The sequence below is a fragment of the Galeopterus variegatus genome, unplaced genomic scaffold, assembly GCF_000696425.1.
Source record: "Galeopterus variegatus unplaced genomic scaffold, G_variegatus-3.0.2 Scaffold574, whole genome shotgun sequence".
NCBI classification, from domain to species: Eukaryota; Metazoa; Chordata; class Mammalia; order Dermoptera; family Cynocephalidae; genus Galeopterus; species Galeopterus variegatus.
This window is the reverse complement of record NW_007726685.1, coordinates 54,410-73,967: the sequence shown is the minus strand read 5'-3', so window position 1 is coordinate 73,967 and position 19,558 is coordinate 54,410. Positions and strand designations below refer to the sequence as shown.

General features: G+C 35.9%; 1 protein-coding gene across 1 annotated transcript in view; it reads right to left on the bottom strand.

Annotated features, from left to right (window-relative positions):
- REL (v-rel avian reticuloendotheliosis viral oncogene homolog) overlaps window positions 1-19,195 on the bottom strand; it is a 35,134-nt gene extending 15,939 nt beyond the window's left edge. The window contains exons 1-4 of the mRNA XM_008570135.1: window positions 19,186-19,195; window positions 10,534-10,676; window positions 8,443-8,591; window positions 3,353-3,444 (exon numbers count right to left, since the gene is read on the bottom strand). Of these exons, the coding sequence (XP_008568357.1) occupies window positions 3,353-3,444; window positions 8,443-8,591; window positions 10,534-10,676; window positions 19,186-19,195 (394 nt within the window). The remainder of the gene's footprint in view (window positions 1-3,352; window positions 3,445-8,442; window positions 8,592-10,533; window positions 10,677-19,185) is intronic.
- Window positions 19,196-19,558: the final 363 nt, after the last annotated feature.

Below are 19,558 nucleotides of genomic sequence, written 5' to 3'. Positions count from 1 at the left end.
GCGGTGCACTCGGTAGAGTGTGACGCTTGGGAGCGCGGTGGTGCTCCCGCCCGAGGGTTCGGATCCCACATACAGACCGGTTCCCGCTCACTGGCTGAGCAAGGCACGGGAGCAACACTGAGGGTTGCGATCCCGTTGCCGGTCCCCGGTCCGGTACGGGGGCAACACTGAGGGTTGTGATCCGTTGCCGGACACGGAAAAAGACAAAAAGACAAAAAGACAAAAAAAAAACCAAAAAACAATGGTCCATGTTAAAAATGATGTAAACTTACATCCCTACAATGGGGGTGAGAAGAATGAAGAGAGGATTGAACTGAGATGGTCAGGGCAGGTGAACAAAACAGTCTTTCTGGAATAGTTCATAAAGAGGAGCAGTAGAAGAGAAGATAGAAAAGACATATTGGAGCTATCTGTGGATGACTTTGAATAAAGGGCCATTTAGTTTTAAAACTATGTAAGAAGCCACTGCAAGTTCCCTTATCCTTAGGGGATATGTTCCAAGACCCCCAGTGGATGCCTGAAACCACAGATAGTACCAAACCATATATATACACTATGTTTTTTGCTACACATATATACATACATAAAATTTAACTTATAAATTAGGCACAGTAAGAGATGAATAACAATAACTAATACTAAAATAGAACAATTAAGTAAAATAGGGATTACTTGAACACGAACACTGCCATACTACAACAGCCAATCTGATAACTTAGATGGCTACTAATTGACTAATGGGTGGGTAGCGTATTCGACATGGATATGCTGGACAAAGGGATGCTTCATGTTCTGGGTGGGACAAAGAGCGACGCTCAAGATTTCATTATGCCACTCAGAATGGTGCATAATTTAAAACTTATGAATTGTTTATTTCTGGAATTTTCCATTCAATGTTTTTGGACCACAGTTGACCACTGGTAACTGAAGCCCTGGAAAGCAAAACCTCAGATAAGGAGAGACTACTGTATTCTGCTAAAGAACTGTTCTAAGCAGTTTATTCTAATGGGGAAAAACTACTACAACTCAACTTATATGATGAGTTCCTAAACTAGGGAAATGACAACAAAGATAGGAGCAGGAATGGATGTTAAAAAAACCTAAACGACAGAAAATATAAATACTCTGAATGATCAACTGGCAGGATTGTTCCTTCCCCAAATCTATATGCATCTAAGCAGCATAATAGAGCTGTTAAGACCATGAACGTTGCAGCCAGACTACTTATATTCAAATCCAAGCTCCACCACTCACCAACAATATGACTTGAACAAATTACTTAAGTTTTCCACATCTCTATTTTATTACTTATAAAATAAAGATCATAATAGTACCTATATCTCTTAGGTGTTATAAAGATTAAATGAAGTAAAAATATGTAAAGCACTTGCTATCTACCAGGAACTATTTTAAATATTACATGAGTACTTATTATTTACTTATTATTAACAATCTGCCTGGTTCTGCACTGCCAAAGGGGGAAAAAACAAACAAACAAACAAAACTTCTACAGATGGCATCTTCCTTTTTAATGCCTTTATCACTGGAGTCAGGGAACCAGGGTTTGAATTCCAGCTCTGCCACTTATATTTGCTGCATAACTTGGGACAGTTATGTAAGCAAAGCTTCAGTTTTCTCTTCTGTAAAGCAGTGTCGTTTCAATGCTTAAAATAGTGTATGTCAAGCACTTAACATTTACTTCCTGACATACAAGAAGTGCTTAATAAATGATAGCTATTATTTATAATCTCCTTGTTTTATATTGCATCTAGACTTAGATGGCCTCTTTAATCTAAGTCTGGCCTTTTAATTTAGCAATGAATCAAAATTTTAAGTGAATATACTCTTGATTGACCTAGAAATTTTCCACTTCTAAAAACGTACCATGAGTAAATAATCACACAAGAGTTCCAAGTCTATATTCAATGATGAAAACAACCTGTATGTTCATTAATAGATAACTAGATAAATTATGGTCTACCCAAATAATAGAATATTCTGTTAAAAAGATAAAATAGGCTGGTTAGCTCAGTTGTTTAGAGTGTGGTGTTATAACAGCAGGGTCAAGGGTTTGTTTGCATCTCCATACTAGCCAGTCACCAAAATAAAGAGATAAATAAATAAAATAAAATAGATATGTAAGTACTGACATGGAAAGATGTTGAAGATATATTCCTGAGTGGGAAATATGAAGCAGTAAAATAGAAAGTATAGCATGATTCCCTTTATATAAAAAGTATGTTTAGGGCCGGCCCAGTGGCGCACTGCTACAGTGCGCCGGTTGGGAGCGCGGTGGCACTCCTGCCGAGGGTTCGGATCCCACATACAGACCGGCAGCTCACTGGCTGAGCGAGGTGCGGTCGCAACACCGAGGGTTGCGATCCCGTTGCCGGTCCCGGTCCGGTACGGGCGCGACACTGAGGGTTGTGATCCATTGCCGGTCACGAAAAAAGACAAAAAGGACAAAAAAAAAAAAAAAAGTACGTTTATATATGACTATACATGTATAAAGGAAATTCTAGAAAAATGAAAATCAAACCTAATAGCAGTCTCCTCTGGTGAATAAGACCGAAGGGGAAGAAGGGGACTTTTGCTTTCCACTTTACACTAAATAGTATGAAAAATAAATACCTAGAGAAAAGAGGTGCAGATCTTATAGTTCATAAAAACAGTACTTGTCTGTGAGCATATTCTTTAAATTATCATTATATCCCTTAAATTATTTTTATACAATCAGGAAAAATACAAACCAACAACATAAGGATGTCTTAAATATGACAAAGAAATCTGTTTTTTTGAAGATCTTATAGTCATTCGATTCCTGACTTAAGCACATTTAAGTAGCTGCAGAGGCTTTAGAATGGAGATGACTATAAGTATAGGATGTCAGCATCTAGCTTGATAGTCATTTGTCTATTCAAACAGCATAGAGTGCTTACAAGTACCAGGTGCCACACCAGATAGTGCCATAAGTACAAATGCTTAATAAATGTTACCCCAAATACCTTGTAACCACAGTGCCTATTTAACATTCAGAAGGAGGAATGTATATTGTCTTTTGGAAGTGGCATAAGGAAGGCTTCATTCAAAGAGAAACAGAACATTTTGATGTTTTCCTATAGAAAACAATGACACTCTCCACTGTTACCAAAAAGCCTTGTCTATATAAGATTTTTTTCCCCAACAACTGTGAAGATTTAAAATATACTTCATTCCTCACATACAGGTGTAAGTCAGCAAATAGCAAAGTGAACATAGAACTTAAAATAATTTTTAAAACACAGATTCAAGATATAAATGGAAACCAGAAAGTCAACATCCAAAATAACAGAAATGATTATATCAAACATACCACTGAAAGGATTGATTCCTGCTCTTATTCTTGAAATAATAGCTTCTTTTACTTCTTTTTTCTTTACACATCGAATACCCAAATTTTGAAAACTAGGAGGAAAAACAGAGAGCTTTCAAAACTGCATTACAGTTAAACACAAGGAATACTGCAGAAATCAAACATAAGCATAAAATGCACATGAAGTTGCTATGATAAAGATGTGAGGGTGGGGCCGGCCCGGTGGCGCACTGCTACAGTGCGCCGCTTGGGAGTGCGGCAGCGCTCCCGCCGAGGGTTCGGATCCCACATACAGACCGGTTCCCGCTCGCTGGCTGAGCGAGGTGCGGGCGCGGCACCGAGGTTTGCGATCCCGTTGCCGGTCCCCGGTCTGGTACGGGCACGACACTGAGGGTTGCGATCCGTTGCCGGACACGAAAAAAGACAAAAAGGAAAAAAAAAAAAAAAAAGATGTGAGGGTGGAACAGTGGAGTTTTATTTCTAAGAGAACTGTTAAAGGAAAAAGAGTATATACTACATCATTTTTTCATACAGTATTTTGCAATTCCATCTTACTAACATGCCTATGTCATATATACCAAAGAAGATAGAGACTAACAGGAAAGCAACACCAAAAAGTTAAAATTCACCTAACAAACAAATTCATAATCAAATAAATAACATTTGAAAATGCAAAGCAAAAGGTGTAAAAAGATGCCCACAGGCTGAAGCCCACAAATTTTGAAAATTCTACTTTGGGCCGGCCCGGTGGCGCACTGCTACACTGCGCCGCTTGGGAGTGCGGCGGCGCTCCCGCCGAGGGTTCGGATCCCACATACAGACCAGTTCCCGCTCACTGGCTGAGTGAGGTGTGGGCGCAGCACCGAGGGTTGCGATCCCGTTGCTGGTCCTGGTCTGGTACGGGCGCGACACTGAGGGTTGCGATCCGTTGCCGGACACGAAAAAAGACAAAAAGGAAAAAAACAACAACAACAAAAAAAGAAAATTCTACTTTGCTGAGCCCATAGTGTTGCCTATAGTTTTTAAAAATCTGTACAGGTTATCGACATTTAAAAATCAGGTAATTGCACATGAATATCTGGATTTCTGGCTTCTCTTGAACATATTAAAGGTCTGGTAACACTAGGCTGGCAGAGAAACAACTGGCTGGGACTGAGCACCTGCAGCCCCCTTATGCAGGGCTCTCTGGTTTGCTACAATGCCTGCTAGTGCTATGCTTGATTCACCCCTCTCATTTGTGCTGCCTGCCTTAGCCCCACAGAGATTTGATTTTTGAGCCCTGCCTTTACTGGTAGTAGCAGTAGAATATATTTTATGCCATATGATATAAAGTCATAATAATCATTCATCACTAAGAAAGTACTGAAATGTATTTTTATTAGAAAGAGGTTTAATACTAACAATATTTAACAAAAGTTTCAAAATGTCATTTATGGAAAACTTCTCAATAGCTACAAATATTGCTAATTTGCATATGTGTGGTACAGATGATGGTGGGGGAAACTCCCCCACCACCACCAGTCATACTTGTTCCCACATGGAAAAACCATGACATCATTAAAGTTGGGTGGGTGTGAATAAGGAAGCAAAACTCAATGATAATAATATTACTGTTTGTTCAAACTTCACATGGCACTTGTGACCAGAGGCTGCCTTGTTTGCCTCTCTCCATGTTCATGCCGTCTTATGTTCATGCTTTTCACACTCACTACGCTTATGATTCTGTTAGCAACTACAACATCTTTGACATTTCCTTCCTCTGTCTGCAATAACTAAAACACAAATCTTGTATTCTTAAAATCCTTTCTTGAAATCCTGTAATTATAATCCTCTTCCTCAAAAGTATTCCACTTCTTTGAAGAACTCTGTTTGGTTCTTGCTTTTTGACAAGATTTTAAAGAATTCTTCACTTTAATATATTTATACACTACTTCATATTATTTCATTTGGATAATCATATTTGACTGCTATTCACAGAATATTACAAGTGGTAGAGAATTTTGAAATTCTGACATGAGGAAACCAAGGATCACAGTAATTATATGAGTCAATTATTTATTCATTCGTTAACAGTCATTCAACAAGTTCTGGAGTTCCTACTATGTACCAAAAACGCTGGGAAGTAATGGGGATATACAATCCCTCCCCTCATGGAGCTTACAGGGTCTTGTACAAGGATTGGCAAACTTAGCCTATGGACCAAATCTGGAACACTTCCTGTTTTTGTAAATAAAGCTTTATTGGAACACAGCCAAACTGATTTGTTTACATATTGTCTGTGGCTGCTTTCATGCTATAACAGCAGAGTTAAGCAGTAGTTCTAACAGCAGAGATCATATGGCCTATAAAGCCTAAAATATTTACTATCTAGCCCTTTACAGAAAAAGTTTGCTAATTTCCAGTCTAGTGAAGGAGGGATGTATTAAATAATCACACACACAAAAATGCTTAAACTGAAATCATGACAATCTTATGAAGGAGATATACACTATGTTATAGCAGCCTATGATGGGAGAGAGTTGATCATTTCAGGGAGGGCAGTCAGACTTCCTGTAGGAAATGGTACTTAATATAAAAGAAATGAGCTAGGAAGAGGAGAGGAAAGAGACTTCTGGACAAGAGTAATAGATCACACAAAGGCCCCTACAGAACACCACTGTGAGAAAAACCAAAGGAAGGCTTTTGTGACTGTAGTGTAGAAATCAAAGGAAGTGCAGTACAAAAGAAGGCTAGAAATACAGGTGGGCTGTATTTGTAAGCTACAGAAGGAATGCTGTCCTTATCCCAAGAGCCACATAATCCCATTAAAATGTTTTAAGCTGGGAGGTGACAATTCAATTTGTATTGTAAAAGCTCATTCTAGCTAGAAGGAGATTGAGGGGAAGAGGTACAAAAAGAGTTGATACAAAAAGACCAGCCAGGACGCTATTCCAGCAGCCCAAATTTAGACTACAGTGAGAGTGTGGTAGTAATGGATTTCACTGAGTGAAATGGATAGATCCAAGAGCTTTTTAAAAGGTACCTGTTTGTGGGATCAATATGCATGCCTGTGAGAGGGGTGTCAGGGACAACACTTGTGTTTAGAGCTTTTACAGAATTCACTAAGACAAGGTATGCTGGAAAAAGACCAATTTTGAGAGGAAAGAAGTATAATCATGGTAAGATCATGGCTTAGGGCACATTCTATTTGAGGTGCTTTTGACACATTTCAGAAAACATGTCAACAATTCAATCAGACTAAATACCATTCTCTACCAAAAGGAACTAGAGATCCTTGGAAAAAACTGATGACTTCAGGGCTGGGGCAAGAAAAGTACAATCTTGAACACTCTGTTGTGTCAGAAAGTAAAGAAAGGCTCAAATAAATATGGGGACATATCAAAAGGACACAGGAGACAGTTTAAAGGGGTTGGTATTGGTGGAATTTGTGTCAACTTGATAATACCAGTAATGAACTGTAATACAAGCATATGAATATAAGAGTCCATGAATCTACAATGATACTTTTTAAATGGGGAAGGAGAAGAAGGGAAAGTTCTTCTTTATAATAGAATGCCAATTAATATCACCAAGAATAGAAAAAACTGGTACACATGTTTCCTGAAGGGATATTTTGAGAATGATATAGCATCACCTCTGTAGACTTCTTGCCCATAATGTTTCACGTTAACATGAAAATATTATTCATGTTATTCATATTAAATATAATGCTAAATATAATGCGTGATTCTTAATGGGATGCTAGATTGCAGGGAGAGATGGGACAGCCATAAAGGGCATTATTGGGAAAATAATTGAGGTAGTCCAAAAATTTAACTGCCTGTAACTTAAGAAAAAAGAACAGCCAGAGAAGTAGGAAGTAAAACAGAAGTTTGTTCTCACAGAAATCAAGGAATGAGACTGTTTCAAGGAAGGAGTGGTCAACGGTGTAAAATGCTGTTGAGAAGTCAAGTGATACAGACAGGAAATATTTCTTGCCAAGTGTGTATTCCTAGATATTTTATGTTTTGTGTTGTTATTACAAGAGGAACATCTTTTCTAAATGGTTTTTACTTATATGTAAGGAGGCTACTAACCTTTTTTCTATTATAATTAGTTTCATTCCCCCCCCCAAAGCAATATATGTTCATTACAAAAATGAATTATAAAATAAATATGTTAAAAGAAAAACATAAAACCCCATAATCCTAACCACCCATAGACAACTACTATTAATACCCTAGCATATGTACTATCACGTATAACCTTATTTTAAACAAAAGATTATTCTTCACATATTCTGTTTTAAAACCTGTTTTATTTATCTAACATATGGTGAATATTTTTATATACCAACAGACATATTTGTAACATTATTTTTAAGACTATATATGAGTACACTGCATGGATGTGCCAGTTTATTTAACTAATTCCCCTTGTTTATTATTTGGATTGCTTCTAACTTTTTCCCATTATAGAGCTGCAATGAACAGCACTATACCAAATGTCTGAACATGCTTAATTATTTCCTGATGATAAATTCCTAAAAGTGCAATTGATGGCTCAAGAGGCACTCACATTTTTTAGGCTTCTGTTATGTAGTTGTTAAATTGCCTACCAGAAAGATTTTATTAATTTACATTCTCACTAACATGATGAATATGTCCATCTTCTGGTAGCCTCACCAACATGAAGTGTTACATAATATTTTTTATCTTAGAATTATTGTTGTATGTTAATTTTATAACTTGCCCCTTTCTAAATAATAATTCTAGAGTTTTCTAGTTAATTTTTCACATCTAGCAATATTTAAGTATAAATGAAAAGAGTAAAATTTTATTTCATAAATTGATCAAATAAGAAAATAAATCACAACATAAAATAAGTAACGGTGAAGTATTTTGTTAACCATCATGAGCTATGTCTACCAATGAAGAATGAAAGGGTAGTTCTAATGCAAATGATGAGAAAATTTAAGTGTACACTACAGTTAATAGTAGTAGAATGAGAAATTAATTTATTCTGCTAAAAAGTAACAGATGGTCATAAATAGGAAACAGAGCTTCTTGTGCTTATCCTATTCCTGAAGATGTCTGTGACTGTGTACTTACAACAAAGGTCTGCGTTCTTGTCCAAATTCTGCTTCATAGTAGCCATCTCTACAGTCTTTTCCAACTAAATCATGAGGATGAGGTTTATATGGGTCATTCTTTGTTACTAATGTAATTCTCACTTTTCCTTTTCCATAATAGTTCATAATCTGAAAAAAGGGGGAAATTAAATATATGAATTCATAAATATACCTCATTAAGAACTGGTCTGTTAAATGAGAGTTCAATTTATATAATGTAGTTAGCACTGAATAAACAAAGTCCAACTGACTGGCAATTGTAGTTTAGATGAAACTTTCCATAGAATACCAGTAGGGAAGAATTTACCTCCCAGTTCCTTAACATATTATTTTCTGCCCTAATTTCAATTAGTCATAGCATCTAAATCTGCTTATTTTCCTTTTAAAAAAAGTTAAATTACACTGAAATTTTATCATAGAGTATGAGGAAATACTTAGATATTGTCAGTGAATGTTCTGCTCTTAGATGCGCTATAACCATCCCTGAAAGTATATGAGGATATTTAAGCTACACTGGAAACGATAGGAAGCAAATATGATAATTTTACTAAATGATCATTTTACTTAACATGTGACTTTGCATTTTTCAAAAACATTTGTAAATCAGTAAGTATATCCCAAGTGTTCACTGTACACTAGGCAATAAATCAAGCTGAGTTTAGCAAGATGAAGTTTCACGCAGAAAATATATATAGAACACTGACAGTAAAGACGAGTGTTTAGCATGGGAAAGGACACTCTGATATGGGGAGGAACTAATGTTTAGTTTGGAAGCTAGCAAATTTGCAAGAACAAAGCAGGGAATGTAAAAACCAGCACACTATAAGGGAAGAAGGCAAATAAGTAAGAATGGGTAGCTTCCCAAGTAAGGAGCACTAAAATCCATAATTTTTAATTTAAACATAATTTGAACAGTAACAGAAGTATTTACTGCCTTTCTGGATAAAAGAGAAGGTCCACTCAAGGGTATAAGATAGGCTGATGTACAGCTCATCTTATATAAGCTGTAAAGTGTTTAGGCCCCACTGGAATGGTAAGGATACAGATCTTAGAAATATTTTAGAGATGTACAGAATAAGCTGAATTATGGAGAAGAGTTAAAAATGACTTGAACGATTGAAAGAACAGTATTTCTTTATGTACTTTTTATTAGTATCTCACCCATTTTAACATTTAAATAAAAGGACTTAGATAACCCAAATCCATATTACTGCCAAAAAAGTAATTAAAATAGGAATTTGGAATTCAACATATAATTTTGCTGTTAGCTTATTCTATAATTTAGCAATCCCCTTTAAGTTCAATAAATAAACTTTGTAAATAATTTAGTTATAAAACAGTGAATTAAGATCTGTTGATAAAAGTATATGTAAGACTTTTCAAAATCTACTTTGCCATTAAGGTTTCCAATGGCATTTAAAGGATAAAAAATTCACTGAAAGTTAAATGAAATATAGTTTATAAATATAAAATACAAAATTTAAATATAGCATATTTACTAAAGTCAGTTTTGATTAAAAACTACCTTCAAAATTTATGCTGATATGAAAAACTATACATAAAAAGTGATAATATTTCAAATCTGTCAATGATTCAGAATATCAGAGACAGGCAATAAAAGTAAGGAAAAAACAGAGAAAAAATATTCTTCTTTTCTATAGCCCTAGACTAGCCAAGTGATTGCAGGAAGAAGTATTGATTGAGTTCTCAAATCCACATTTAATCTACAGAATAATTTTGCTCACCTCTGTCAGGAGAGAATGCTTTTTCCTCATTAGTTTTGTATTCCATGAAAGGGAACATGATCAAAAACTGCCATGTACACTGAACACTGTGAATCACTCTACTTAGATTAAAACACAAACAACATATAACTATCTGCAGAGGGGAAGACCCTATTACATTTAAGAAATGCCCCTAGACATCTATCTAATATAGATCAACTGAAGAGAAAAAAGAAAAAAGACATGGAGATGACTGTGAAGAAACTGGACCTTTAATATATATAATTGTTAAAGCTAAAATATGAAGCAACTAGGAGTAAAATAGACATAGGAGAAGGGTCTATTACCTGGATAGACGGGTACGTTCGGTTGTTGTCTGTGCTGTGCTCCCCTGGAATGCTGCCTGCTGATCGCCCTTCACATTTGTATCTAAAACGCATTCCCCTCTGCCTGGGTTGTTCAATTATCTCTATATATGGGCTATACCCACCTGAAAATTAAAAGGGGGGAGGGGCAATAAGATTAGGAGAGCAATAATAATGGATTTTAATGATACTGTTTTTTTCAAAACAGCAGGCTAAAATAAAGATTTTCCCTCCCAATGGTAAATAACAAAGTTGAAATGTAATTATCCAAGATTGCATGGAACAGACATCTTTTCTTCCTGTTCAAATTGAACTCCTATATAGTGTTTAACACAAGTCATTCAAATTGTAATGAATGGTTAGCACTTGATTGCTTAATATCTATAACTAATGTCAGTATGTAGTTCTGATAACCACTTCAGAGATATCAGCATTCCACATGACACCAAGCAGAAGGGTTTCCCCCAAGAAACCCCCAGAACAATGAAAATGGTATTCAGAAGTATAATATTAAAATACCTCAAAAGTGAGTAAAATGTATTTAACTGCTTGATTTGTAGTAAATGAAAACTTGATTAATAGTAAATGAAAAGACCACTCATTGAAAATGAAAATGCATTTAGATCCTTGCAGAGGCATATGTAAGTTTTTAGTATCTCAATTGGAATATTAAAGGACTTATACACAGTATTTCAAAAGTCCCAGAAGGGACTTGAGGCTCAACAGAATTTTCATTCAGTCCCATCAAAACCTTTTCTAAAGGTATAAGACGCAATGTAGGAAAAAAAATTATTTACTTTCTATAACAAATATAATTCAAAACATGCACTCTCAGAATCAACTATTGATATACATAACAACACTGATGATCCTCAAAATAATTATGCTGAGTGAAAGAAGCCAGACCAAAAGAGCATATACTATATGATTCCATTTATATGAAACTCTAGAATATATAAACTAATCTATAATGAAAAAAAGCAGATTACTAGTTGCCTAAAAGCAGGGTATGGCGTGGACAGGAAAGTTTGGGAGATGATGGATATGTTATCTTGATTGTTGTGATGATTTCGAGGTTGTATACATTTGTCAAAACTTATCAAACCACATACTTTAAACATGTGCAAGTTGTCGTACATTAATTATACGTCAAAAAGCTGTTTAAAACATGTGCACCTTTACCCTCTCTTATTATACACATCATGGGGGAAAAGCTCAAAAAAGACAAGTAGGGTAGTTAAAAATGTGACTTTTTTTTTCAGAGGTGTGAAGATGTCTTCCAATCAAAAAAACCCGTCTCCTTCAATCAGTTGGGTGACTTCTAAATTCCTGCAGTGACATATCCAACTCACTGATAAGGCTTATCTTGCTAGAATGCAAGCAATCTTCAGAAAGGGTAACACAGTGAGCTTTATCAGTGCAGTATGGAGAAAAGGCCTTTTGAATCCCACCCATCCATTTCTTAATAGTAAGACCCTACAAATGTTATTAAAATTTCAGTCTCTTCCCTTATAAAATAGGTATAATAATAATAGCACCTACCTCACAGTATTGAGGATTAGAGATTACATGTGTTAAATTCTTACCAAGTGTCACAAACACAACAGTCAATAGATGATATCTATTATTATTTCAGATGCTTTCTTGAAAACAATGATTTAGTGATACCATGACATTATCACAACTGCCACTCTAAAAAACACAAATTACTAGACTACGGAAGGGAGAAAAGGGCTAACAAAATTCTGCAGAAAATGAAAAAAAGAGCAAGAGTCAGGAATGTCTATGTCAGAGGAAAAAAAGTTAATGAAGCAGAAGAGTGGGAAGAGAAAAGAGGAAGGTTGGCATTCTAGGAAATATTTGAGAATCACCAGTGGAAGAGGAGTGCACTTCCACTCTTAGAAAGAAAATCAAAAGTCAGAGCACACTTGTTAATGTGGATTTCATTTTAAGTGTGACAGGGAATCAAGAATGTTTTTAATGCAGGAAAATCATATGAGCAGGTTGGCATCTTTAGAATAAGAATTCTGGCGGCGGTGAAGAGAAAAGAGAAAGCAAGGTGAACTTGAAAGCAAGTTTAGAAACCACTGTAATAACATGGGCAATGGTGAGGGTATGTCTGAAATATGACAGGGATAATAGGAATGAAGGATAATTTAAAAGATAAAATTGACAGTACGTAGTGCCTGAGCATTGGGGTTAATTTAAGAAAGATTTAAAAATCATTGATGGCTTCATGGTTTCTACTCTGGGTTACTAGATACAGTATTACTATTACCTTTCTTTTTATTCTGTTTGGTTCAGAGGCCATGTGTTTGAATCTACTATTTGTTTATTCAAAAGACAAAGAGCCAGGGAAAACTGACCTTAACCCAATCAAGTTCATAAAACTTATTTCAATTTTACTGAAAAACTTAAGGCATGCAGACGTATTTCACAATTTGTATATACTTGTGTATTTCAAATGTTTCAAATTCACATTTCAATTTTAAATATTTCACATCCTTATATATTCTTGTAGGAATATTTAAGAGAGTAAACTCTCTTCTCAATAGCTGTTAAAATTAACAGTATGTTTTAAATGACATCTTAAATAACCATGTGGTTGAAATAAAGGTCAAATAAATCCCTCCCACAACTTATTTAAAGGTGTCTTGGTGGGAAATTGATATAGAATGACATCATTAATGGTAAATATTCAACTTTTGGTGGGGGGGGGGTTGTGTGAATAAACATTTTAGGCTCATAGTTAGCATTCAAATATTTCACTGGTTACCTGACACTTCTTTAAACCAGACAGTGTGTCTATAAAAATGGCTATCGACAAAAGAACAGAAAAGCAGTTGTTGAAAAGATTAAATGAAATATTTTTAAAAGATTTTTAATGGTAAAAATGACATAAATATTAGTTATTATGTAATATCAAGTACTTAAAAATCTTTGAAATTTATTTATCATAGAAGCTCTTAATTGGCTAAAAAGTCTCAATAACAACCAAGTAAGTTTATTGTAATATTCTACATTCCCCCACTTGGAAATAATCTCCCCTTCCTGTAAACTACCATAGTATTTTGTTCACAGCATAGCAATTATCCAAATAACTATAGTTTAGGAAAGACTCAGTGTTTTATTTCTTTTTGAAAAAAAGCTACTTGTTTTTATTTCTTCAAGCTACTTGAAGGCAGAAATTGTGTCTTATTTATCAATTAGTGCCTTGTACACAGATATTCAGTAAATATTTATTGAATGAATGGTAAAAATCTAAAAATCTTTTGTTTGTGCAAGTTATTCAAACATTAAAAGACTACATTAATGATTAATCAGATTTTCCTTATTAGATTCTACTATGAAAAAAATAGTGCTTTGTAGGTACTAGAATTCCTACACCATCATACCCATTCATATTCTGATTTCTTTATCTGTATTTATAATTTTAAAAAACTTCCCAGCTATAAATCATTTATGTCATGCATCAGTACAATGCACCAGTTATTTCCTTCCTCTGTACTGTTTTGCAGTGCTATTCTTCCTGAAGATAAAAAGTACTGAAATGTAGTCATCTATGGAGTGGAAGAAGGTAAAATATAAATCAGGGAATTGCAGGGAAATAAGTACTCTTAACTAAGATTACAGCAAATCATAGTTTTGAAAAACACTGAAATGCTTCAAAATTGATTTTAAACAAGTTGACTACTGTATTTTTCTTTAACCAATACTACACAATGCTGGGATTGACCCCTATATTTTGAACAGTATTGTAAAATGCTAGTACAGACCAGAATAACATTTGAAATATAGCCAAAATGTCTGCAACATATATTTATGTTTTTATTTGCACTTAGGCAAAAAAGAATGCTATTTTTAAACAGTGCCTATCTAATAAAGTATGAGTTCTTAAGATTAAAAAAAGAAATTAAAAAATAAGAACAAAAAAATTTTTTTTTCCTTTTTGTCTTTTTTCATGTCCGGCAAAGGATCGCAACCCTCAGTGTCGCGCCCGTACCGGACCGGGACCGGCAACGGGATCGCAACCCGCAACGGGATCGCAACCCTCGGCGTTGCTCCCACACCTCGCTCAGCCAGTGAGCAGGAACTGGTCTGTATGTGGGATCCGAACCCTCGGCGGGAGCGCCACCGTGCTCCCAAGCGGCGCACTGTAGCAGTGCGCCACCAGGCCGGCCCAAGAACAAAAATTTTTAAAAATTACATTGAAATAAAAGTTAAAGATGGATTATCAATTGTCAGAAAGACACATGATTAACGAAAATCATATTGCTATAATCAGGAACCAACATTAAGTATATAGTGGAAAAAGGTTAATTATAATAATTATAACAGTTTTAAAGCTTTTTATATATATATGTCTCATTTGATCCTCTTAACTTTAACTTTCATAAAAAACAAGAGGACTTAGTATCCCATTTTACAGATGATAAAACTAAAGTTCAAAATTATATGAAGTTATAAGAAAAAGAAATTATGAATGACACTAGCTAATATGATGGCTGGGATCCCAGGGAGCCAAATTAAAAAAAAAAAAAAAAAACAGGCATAAAAGCACCTGGAGGTAAAGTCACAATAACTGACACAGCACATAATCTGCAATCTAAAATAAATGCAACTTAGTTTAAGAAGATAATGCATCTTGGTATAGGCAAGTAAGTACTTAGACCTAATGAAATCCCTAGGACAGAGTTCACACTGGGGGCGTACATCAGAATCACCTAGGTACGTAGTTTTTTCAAAACAAATATGCCCTGACTCCACCAGAGATCTGAAGAGAAATAGAAATCTTCAAGGGTAAAGCCCAGACACATGTGTTTCTTAAAGCCTTCCAAAGCAATTCTAACACTCCTGACTGAGAACCACTGACCTAACACATAAAGAAGTTAAAACAATGATGCACATTTCTAGAGAAGCAATCCAAAAATTCAGGTACAAGTATGGACTGTGTCGTGGATAAACTAGGCAAAGCAAATCTGGCTACTTGTAACTCCCTTTTCTTATCCTTTTTTTTGAAAAAAGCTTATTCAAATGCAAGAAAGGAAAAAAGAGACATTATTATAGGCACAACCTTTACTTGCTCTAGTTTATTTAAAAAGTAAATAGTTGCAAAATAAATATTTTATCTATTGTCAGCACCATATTTCTTGCAATCACAGCACACAAATGATTGCCACACCAATGTGTCAACGCCACCATCGGGAATAGCTAACTAGAATGCATTTTCCTCATAGAGGTCCTGAGCAAGACTGCCTGAGACTCAAAGGAGCAAATGAAGCTAAAAGCACTTTTCCAAATATTACCTTTACTCACTTTGGAGAAAAAGAAAATAAGATTGTTTCTTTTTGTCCTCAAACCAGGTCTATTATGTACTACAAGGTAAATAAAAGATGTAAAAGATTTTGGCAATAGAGATTCAACTGCCATGGGGGAAAAAATCAAGTCTTGAAAAAAAGTTTTATTCACTAGAGTTAAAAAGTAGAGAAATATTTCAAATCTGTCCTAGATTATACAGGTATTTAAATGAAAAACAGATGGCAGGGCCAAATCGTCTCTGTTGATTAACATTACTAGATTTAAAAATAAAAACACAGGAGGCCCAGTTAAATATAAATTTCAGATGAACAAGTAATTTTTTTAGGATAAGTATATCCCATGCAATATTTGGGTCATGTGTCTACAAAAACAATCATTTGCAGAGAACTCAGATGAGAAAAGGAAAAAGGAAATTTTGAGTCCCTTAAATTGTATTTGACAAAGATACTACACGCACACCAGATGTTTCTAATTATGATTCATTATCTGACACCTCCCTAGTCATTTCATTCACTCATTCCTTTTACTCTATCATATATCACCTTAATTCTTTTATACCACTGTTACCTCTATTTTTTCATGTTGTATTTCTGACACAACATTTGTGTTTGTGTGTGCAGTCTCTTAGCTATCCATTCCTCACTTCCAGCTCTATTATTAAAGATTAAGTTGCATAATACTTACACATTCATTTCTACCACTTAAGAGAAGAAAAAAAATAGTTCACCTGAAATTCACACTACAAAGAGTTGGTAAGTAGTGCAGTTTACAAAAACAATTTCTTCGTGTACTTCCTATTATATGACATAGAACCATACTAAAAAAAGTAAATAAAAATAAATTATCTAAAATTTTAAAGTATATTTTACCAAAGACAGAAATAATTATTAGTAAACAGAACAATGTGCTACACAAGGACATTTTGCTCTTTTTACTGGAACAATGAGAAACTTTAAATTCAGACATAAAATACCTAATTTTACTTACATTAAACAGAACAGAATCACAAACAAACAAGAGTAATGATTACTTTGGCAGGTTTTGGAACATTTTTCTTCACTATGCCAATTCTAATTAATCGTGTCAAAAGACTGGAATCAAGGTGTAATTTTTTTAGAAAGGCAATGAAAAACAGCTTAACAGAACCCAAACTTAATAATATATATATATATATATATAGTGCCAAGCTACTCATGGCATTTACATAATTTAGGTTATGATATTATAATCTATGTAACTTTTACATTATAGACATCACATATTCAACTACACATACCTATTTACATATGACATCCGGAGAGAAATGAAGAAATGGTCATAAACGCTTGGTAATCAATAAAAATACTTTTTTTTTTAAGAAATAGAAACTGATGTTAAATACTTCTTGAGATTTTAATACTACCTTACTACAAACAACATCTAAACTATATAATGATAAACTAATAAAGCAAATTGTTACTTTTTTGGTTAAACTGTTTCAAAACAGAATAGGAATTCGTCATTTATTTACTAAATCTTTTTTAGCTAGCAGTTTCAAACAATTGGATTACAATTTAAATAACTTGTTACATTTTAAATAGTCCCGTTTTAATGCAACCCTGGAGAAAAGACAAAAAACCAAACCAAACACCAAAAAAAGATAATGGCCCTACAACTTCCAAACTTAAAAATTTCCATTCCTTTAAATATTTCCCCTTCAATTTAGGGAATCCTCAGCTCTCACAATAGCACAAAACAGTGTCATTAAACAAGTTTAAAATTTATCACATTTTAAAATCATGTGGGTCTTACAATATTCCATATAGAAATGGTTGTTTTCTCTCTTGAAAATATTAATATAATATATTAATTCATGTGATAATATATTAACAAAGTTTGGTTAAATTGCCAGGAGGCTGACCATTTTTACTTACAATGTTCACCATTCTTTACTACTTTCATACAAAATCTCTTTCCGAAACCAATAAATTAACCAAATATTTGAAGTCAATTCTACACTTTTAATCCAAATGTGCTTTGAATTTATGAATTTACAAGATTATCTGAAAGTTCGGGGTCACTTAAGAGGGTAAAGGGAAAGTTGAAATGTTTTAGACTAAACTTGCATTCTCACATGAAAACCACAGACAAACTAAAATCATATGTCATGTGAAACACCCCAATTTCCTTTTCAGCCGACAGCAGTAGCTATGGCACTGTTCCGCTCAGCCTTTTAAAGAGGTTCTTTATGCGTTCTACTTCCTCTTCTCTACTAGACATCAGCCTTGGACGGAAGGTCACTGAACCAGTGAGTTGGGAGAATGCGGGTCAAGCACTAAGCCCCCTTCTTCACAGCCTCCTATCACAGCATTTAACATGTACTTTTCGATTTTCCTCCCCGCCCTCGCTCACGCTGCTCCCTCTGCCTGGAAAGCGTCCCGCTTCCATCTGGCCAAAATCCTGGTAAAGGTCCACCTTGAACTTAGTGCACTCGATTTACCCCAGGCAGCCCTAAACCATGGCTGTATGTACAAGACTCCCTCTCTTACCCTGGAAGCTGTTTCTTATAAACCTGTCTCCCCGCAAAGCAAGAGATCCAAGCATGTGTTAACGGAAAATAAATATTTACATTAGCGATAAAGTTGTTTTCCTATCCACTATTTTCAAGCGCGGGTATTCTACAATTCCTCTTTCCCCCTTATTTCCAACAAAGAGTAAAAGAAAACTCGACGTCTACCACTCGGCAAACTAGAGAGTACGCGCTTTATTGCACAGTAACAATTATCCACTTTGTTGAAGCAACATTTCCACTTAAGACCTGTTAAAACGCCACGAAGACTTTTAAAGACGAGCCACATTCTGTAAAACTGTCAGCACTAGGGCGATCACCCCTTGGCACTTGATGAAATTAAACTAAAAAAGAGCAGAGCTCGCTCGAGGTCTGAAGGTTCCACATTCTTGTTCTAAAACATAAAACCACCATTTCAACACAAATCAATTTTTAAATACGAGAACTCTTCGTCCTCCTTTATTTAGATTACTTCCCTAATCCTCAAACCAAGACGATGGGAATTTCTAAGGTTCCGGCTATTATAATGAGATCAAGTGACAGAGAGTGGCTTTGATTTCGCACGCAAACCCTGAAGCGGGTTGACTTTTTAAAAGGCTGACAATTTGCCAGATGAGGCGATTTTTAAGACACAGTGCGCCACATCCAAAACTGAGCCCCCAAACTCATAGCAACAAGACCCCCAGATGAGCTCTTCCCCCCCAACCCCCGTCCGGGCCCGGCCCGCGCCTCGGCCCTCCCTCGGCACCTGCGCCGGGAACACTCACCGGAGGCCATGGCTCCGCTCATGGCGCCGCCCCGCCGGCAGTCCAAGCGTCCAAGCCGGAGGCCGCCACAGACAGCCCGTCAGTCAGTCAAGAGGCCAAGGGACCTCTGCCGGCGGGACCCCCAGTTCCCTTGACCACCTCCGGCGCCGCCTCCTCCTCCTTCCCGCCCTCCTCTGGGTTTGCGGCTCACACCTTTCCACCCCCTGAATTCTCGCGCTCCGGGTCACCCAGCGTCGCCCGTCCTGGCTTCGCCAGCCAGAGGCAGGGGGCGGAGCGGGGCGAGAGCCGAGCGGGGCTTAGAGCCGAGGTCTGCCGAGAGGCGGGCAGCCTGGCGGGAGGGGGATTTCCCGGGGCTGACGTAGCCCCTCGCCGC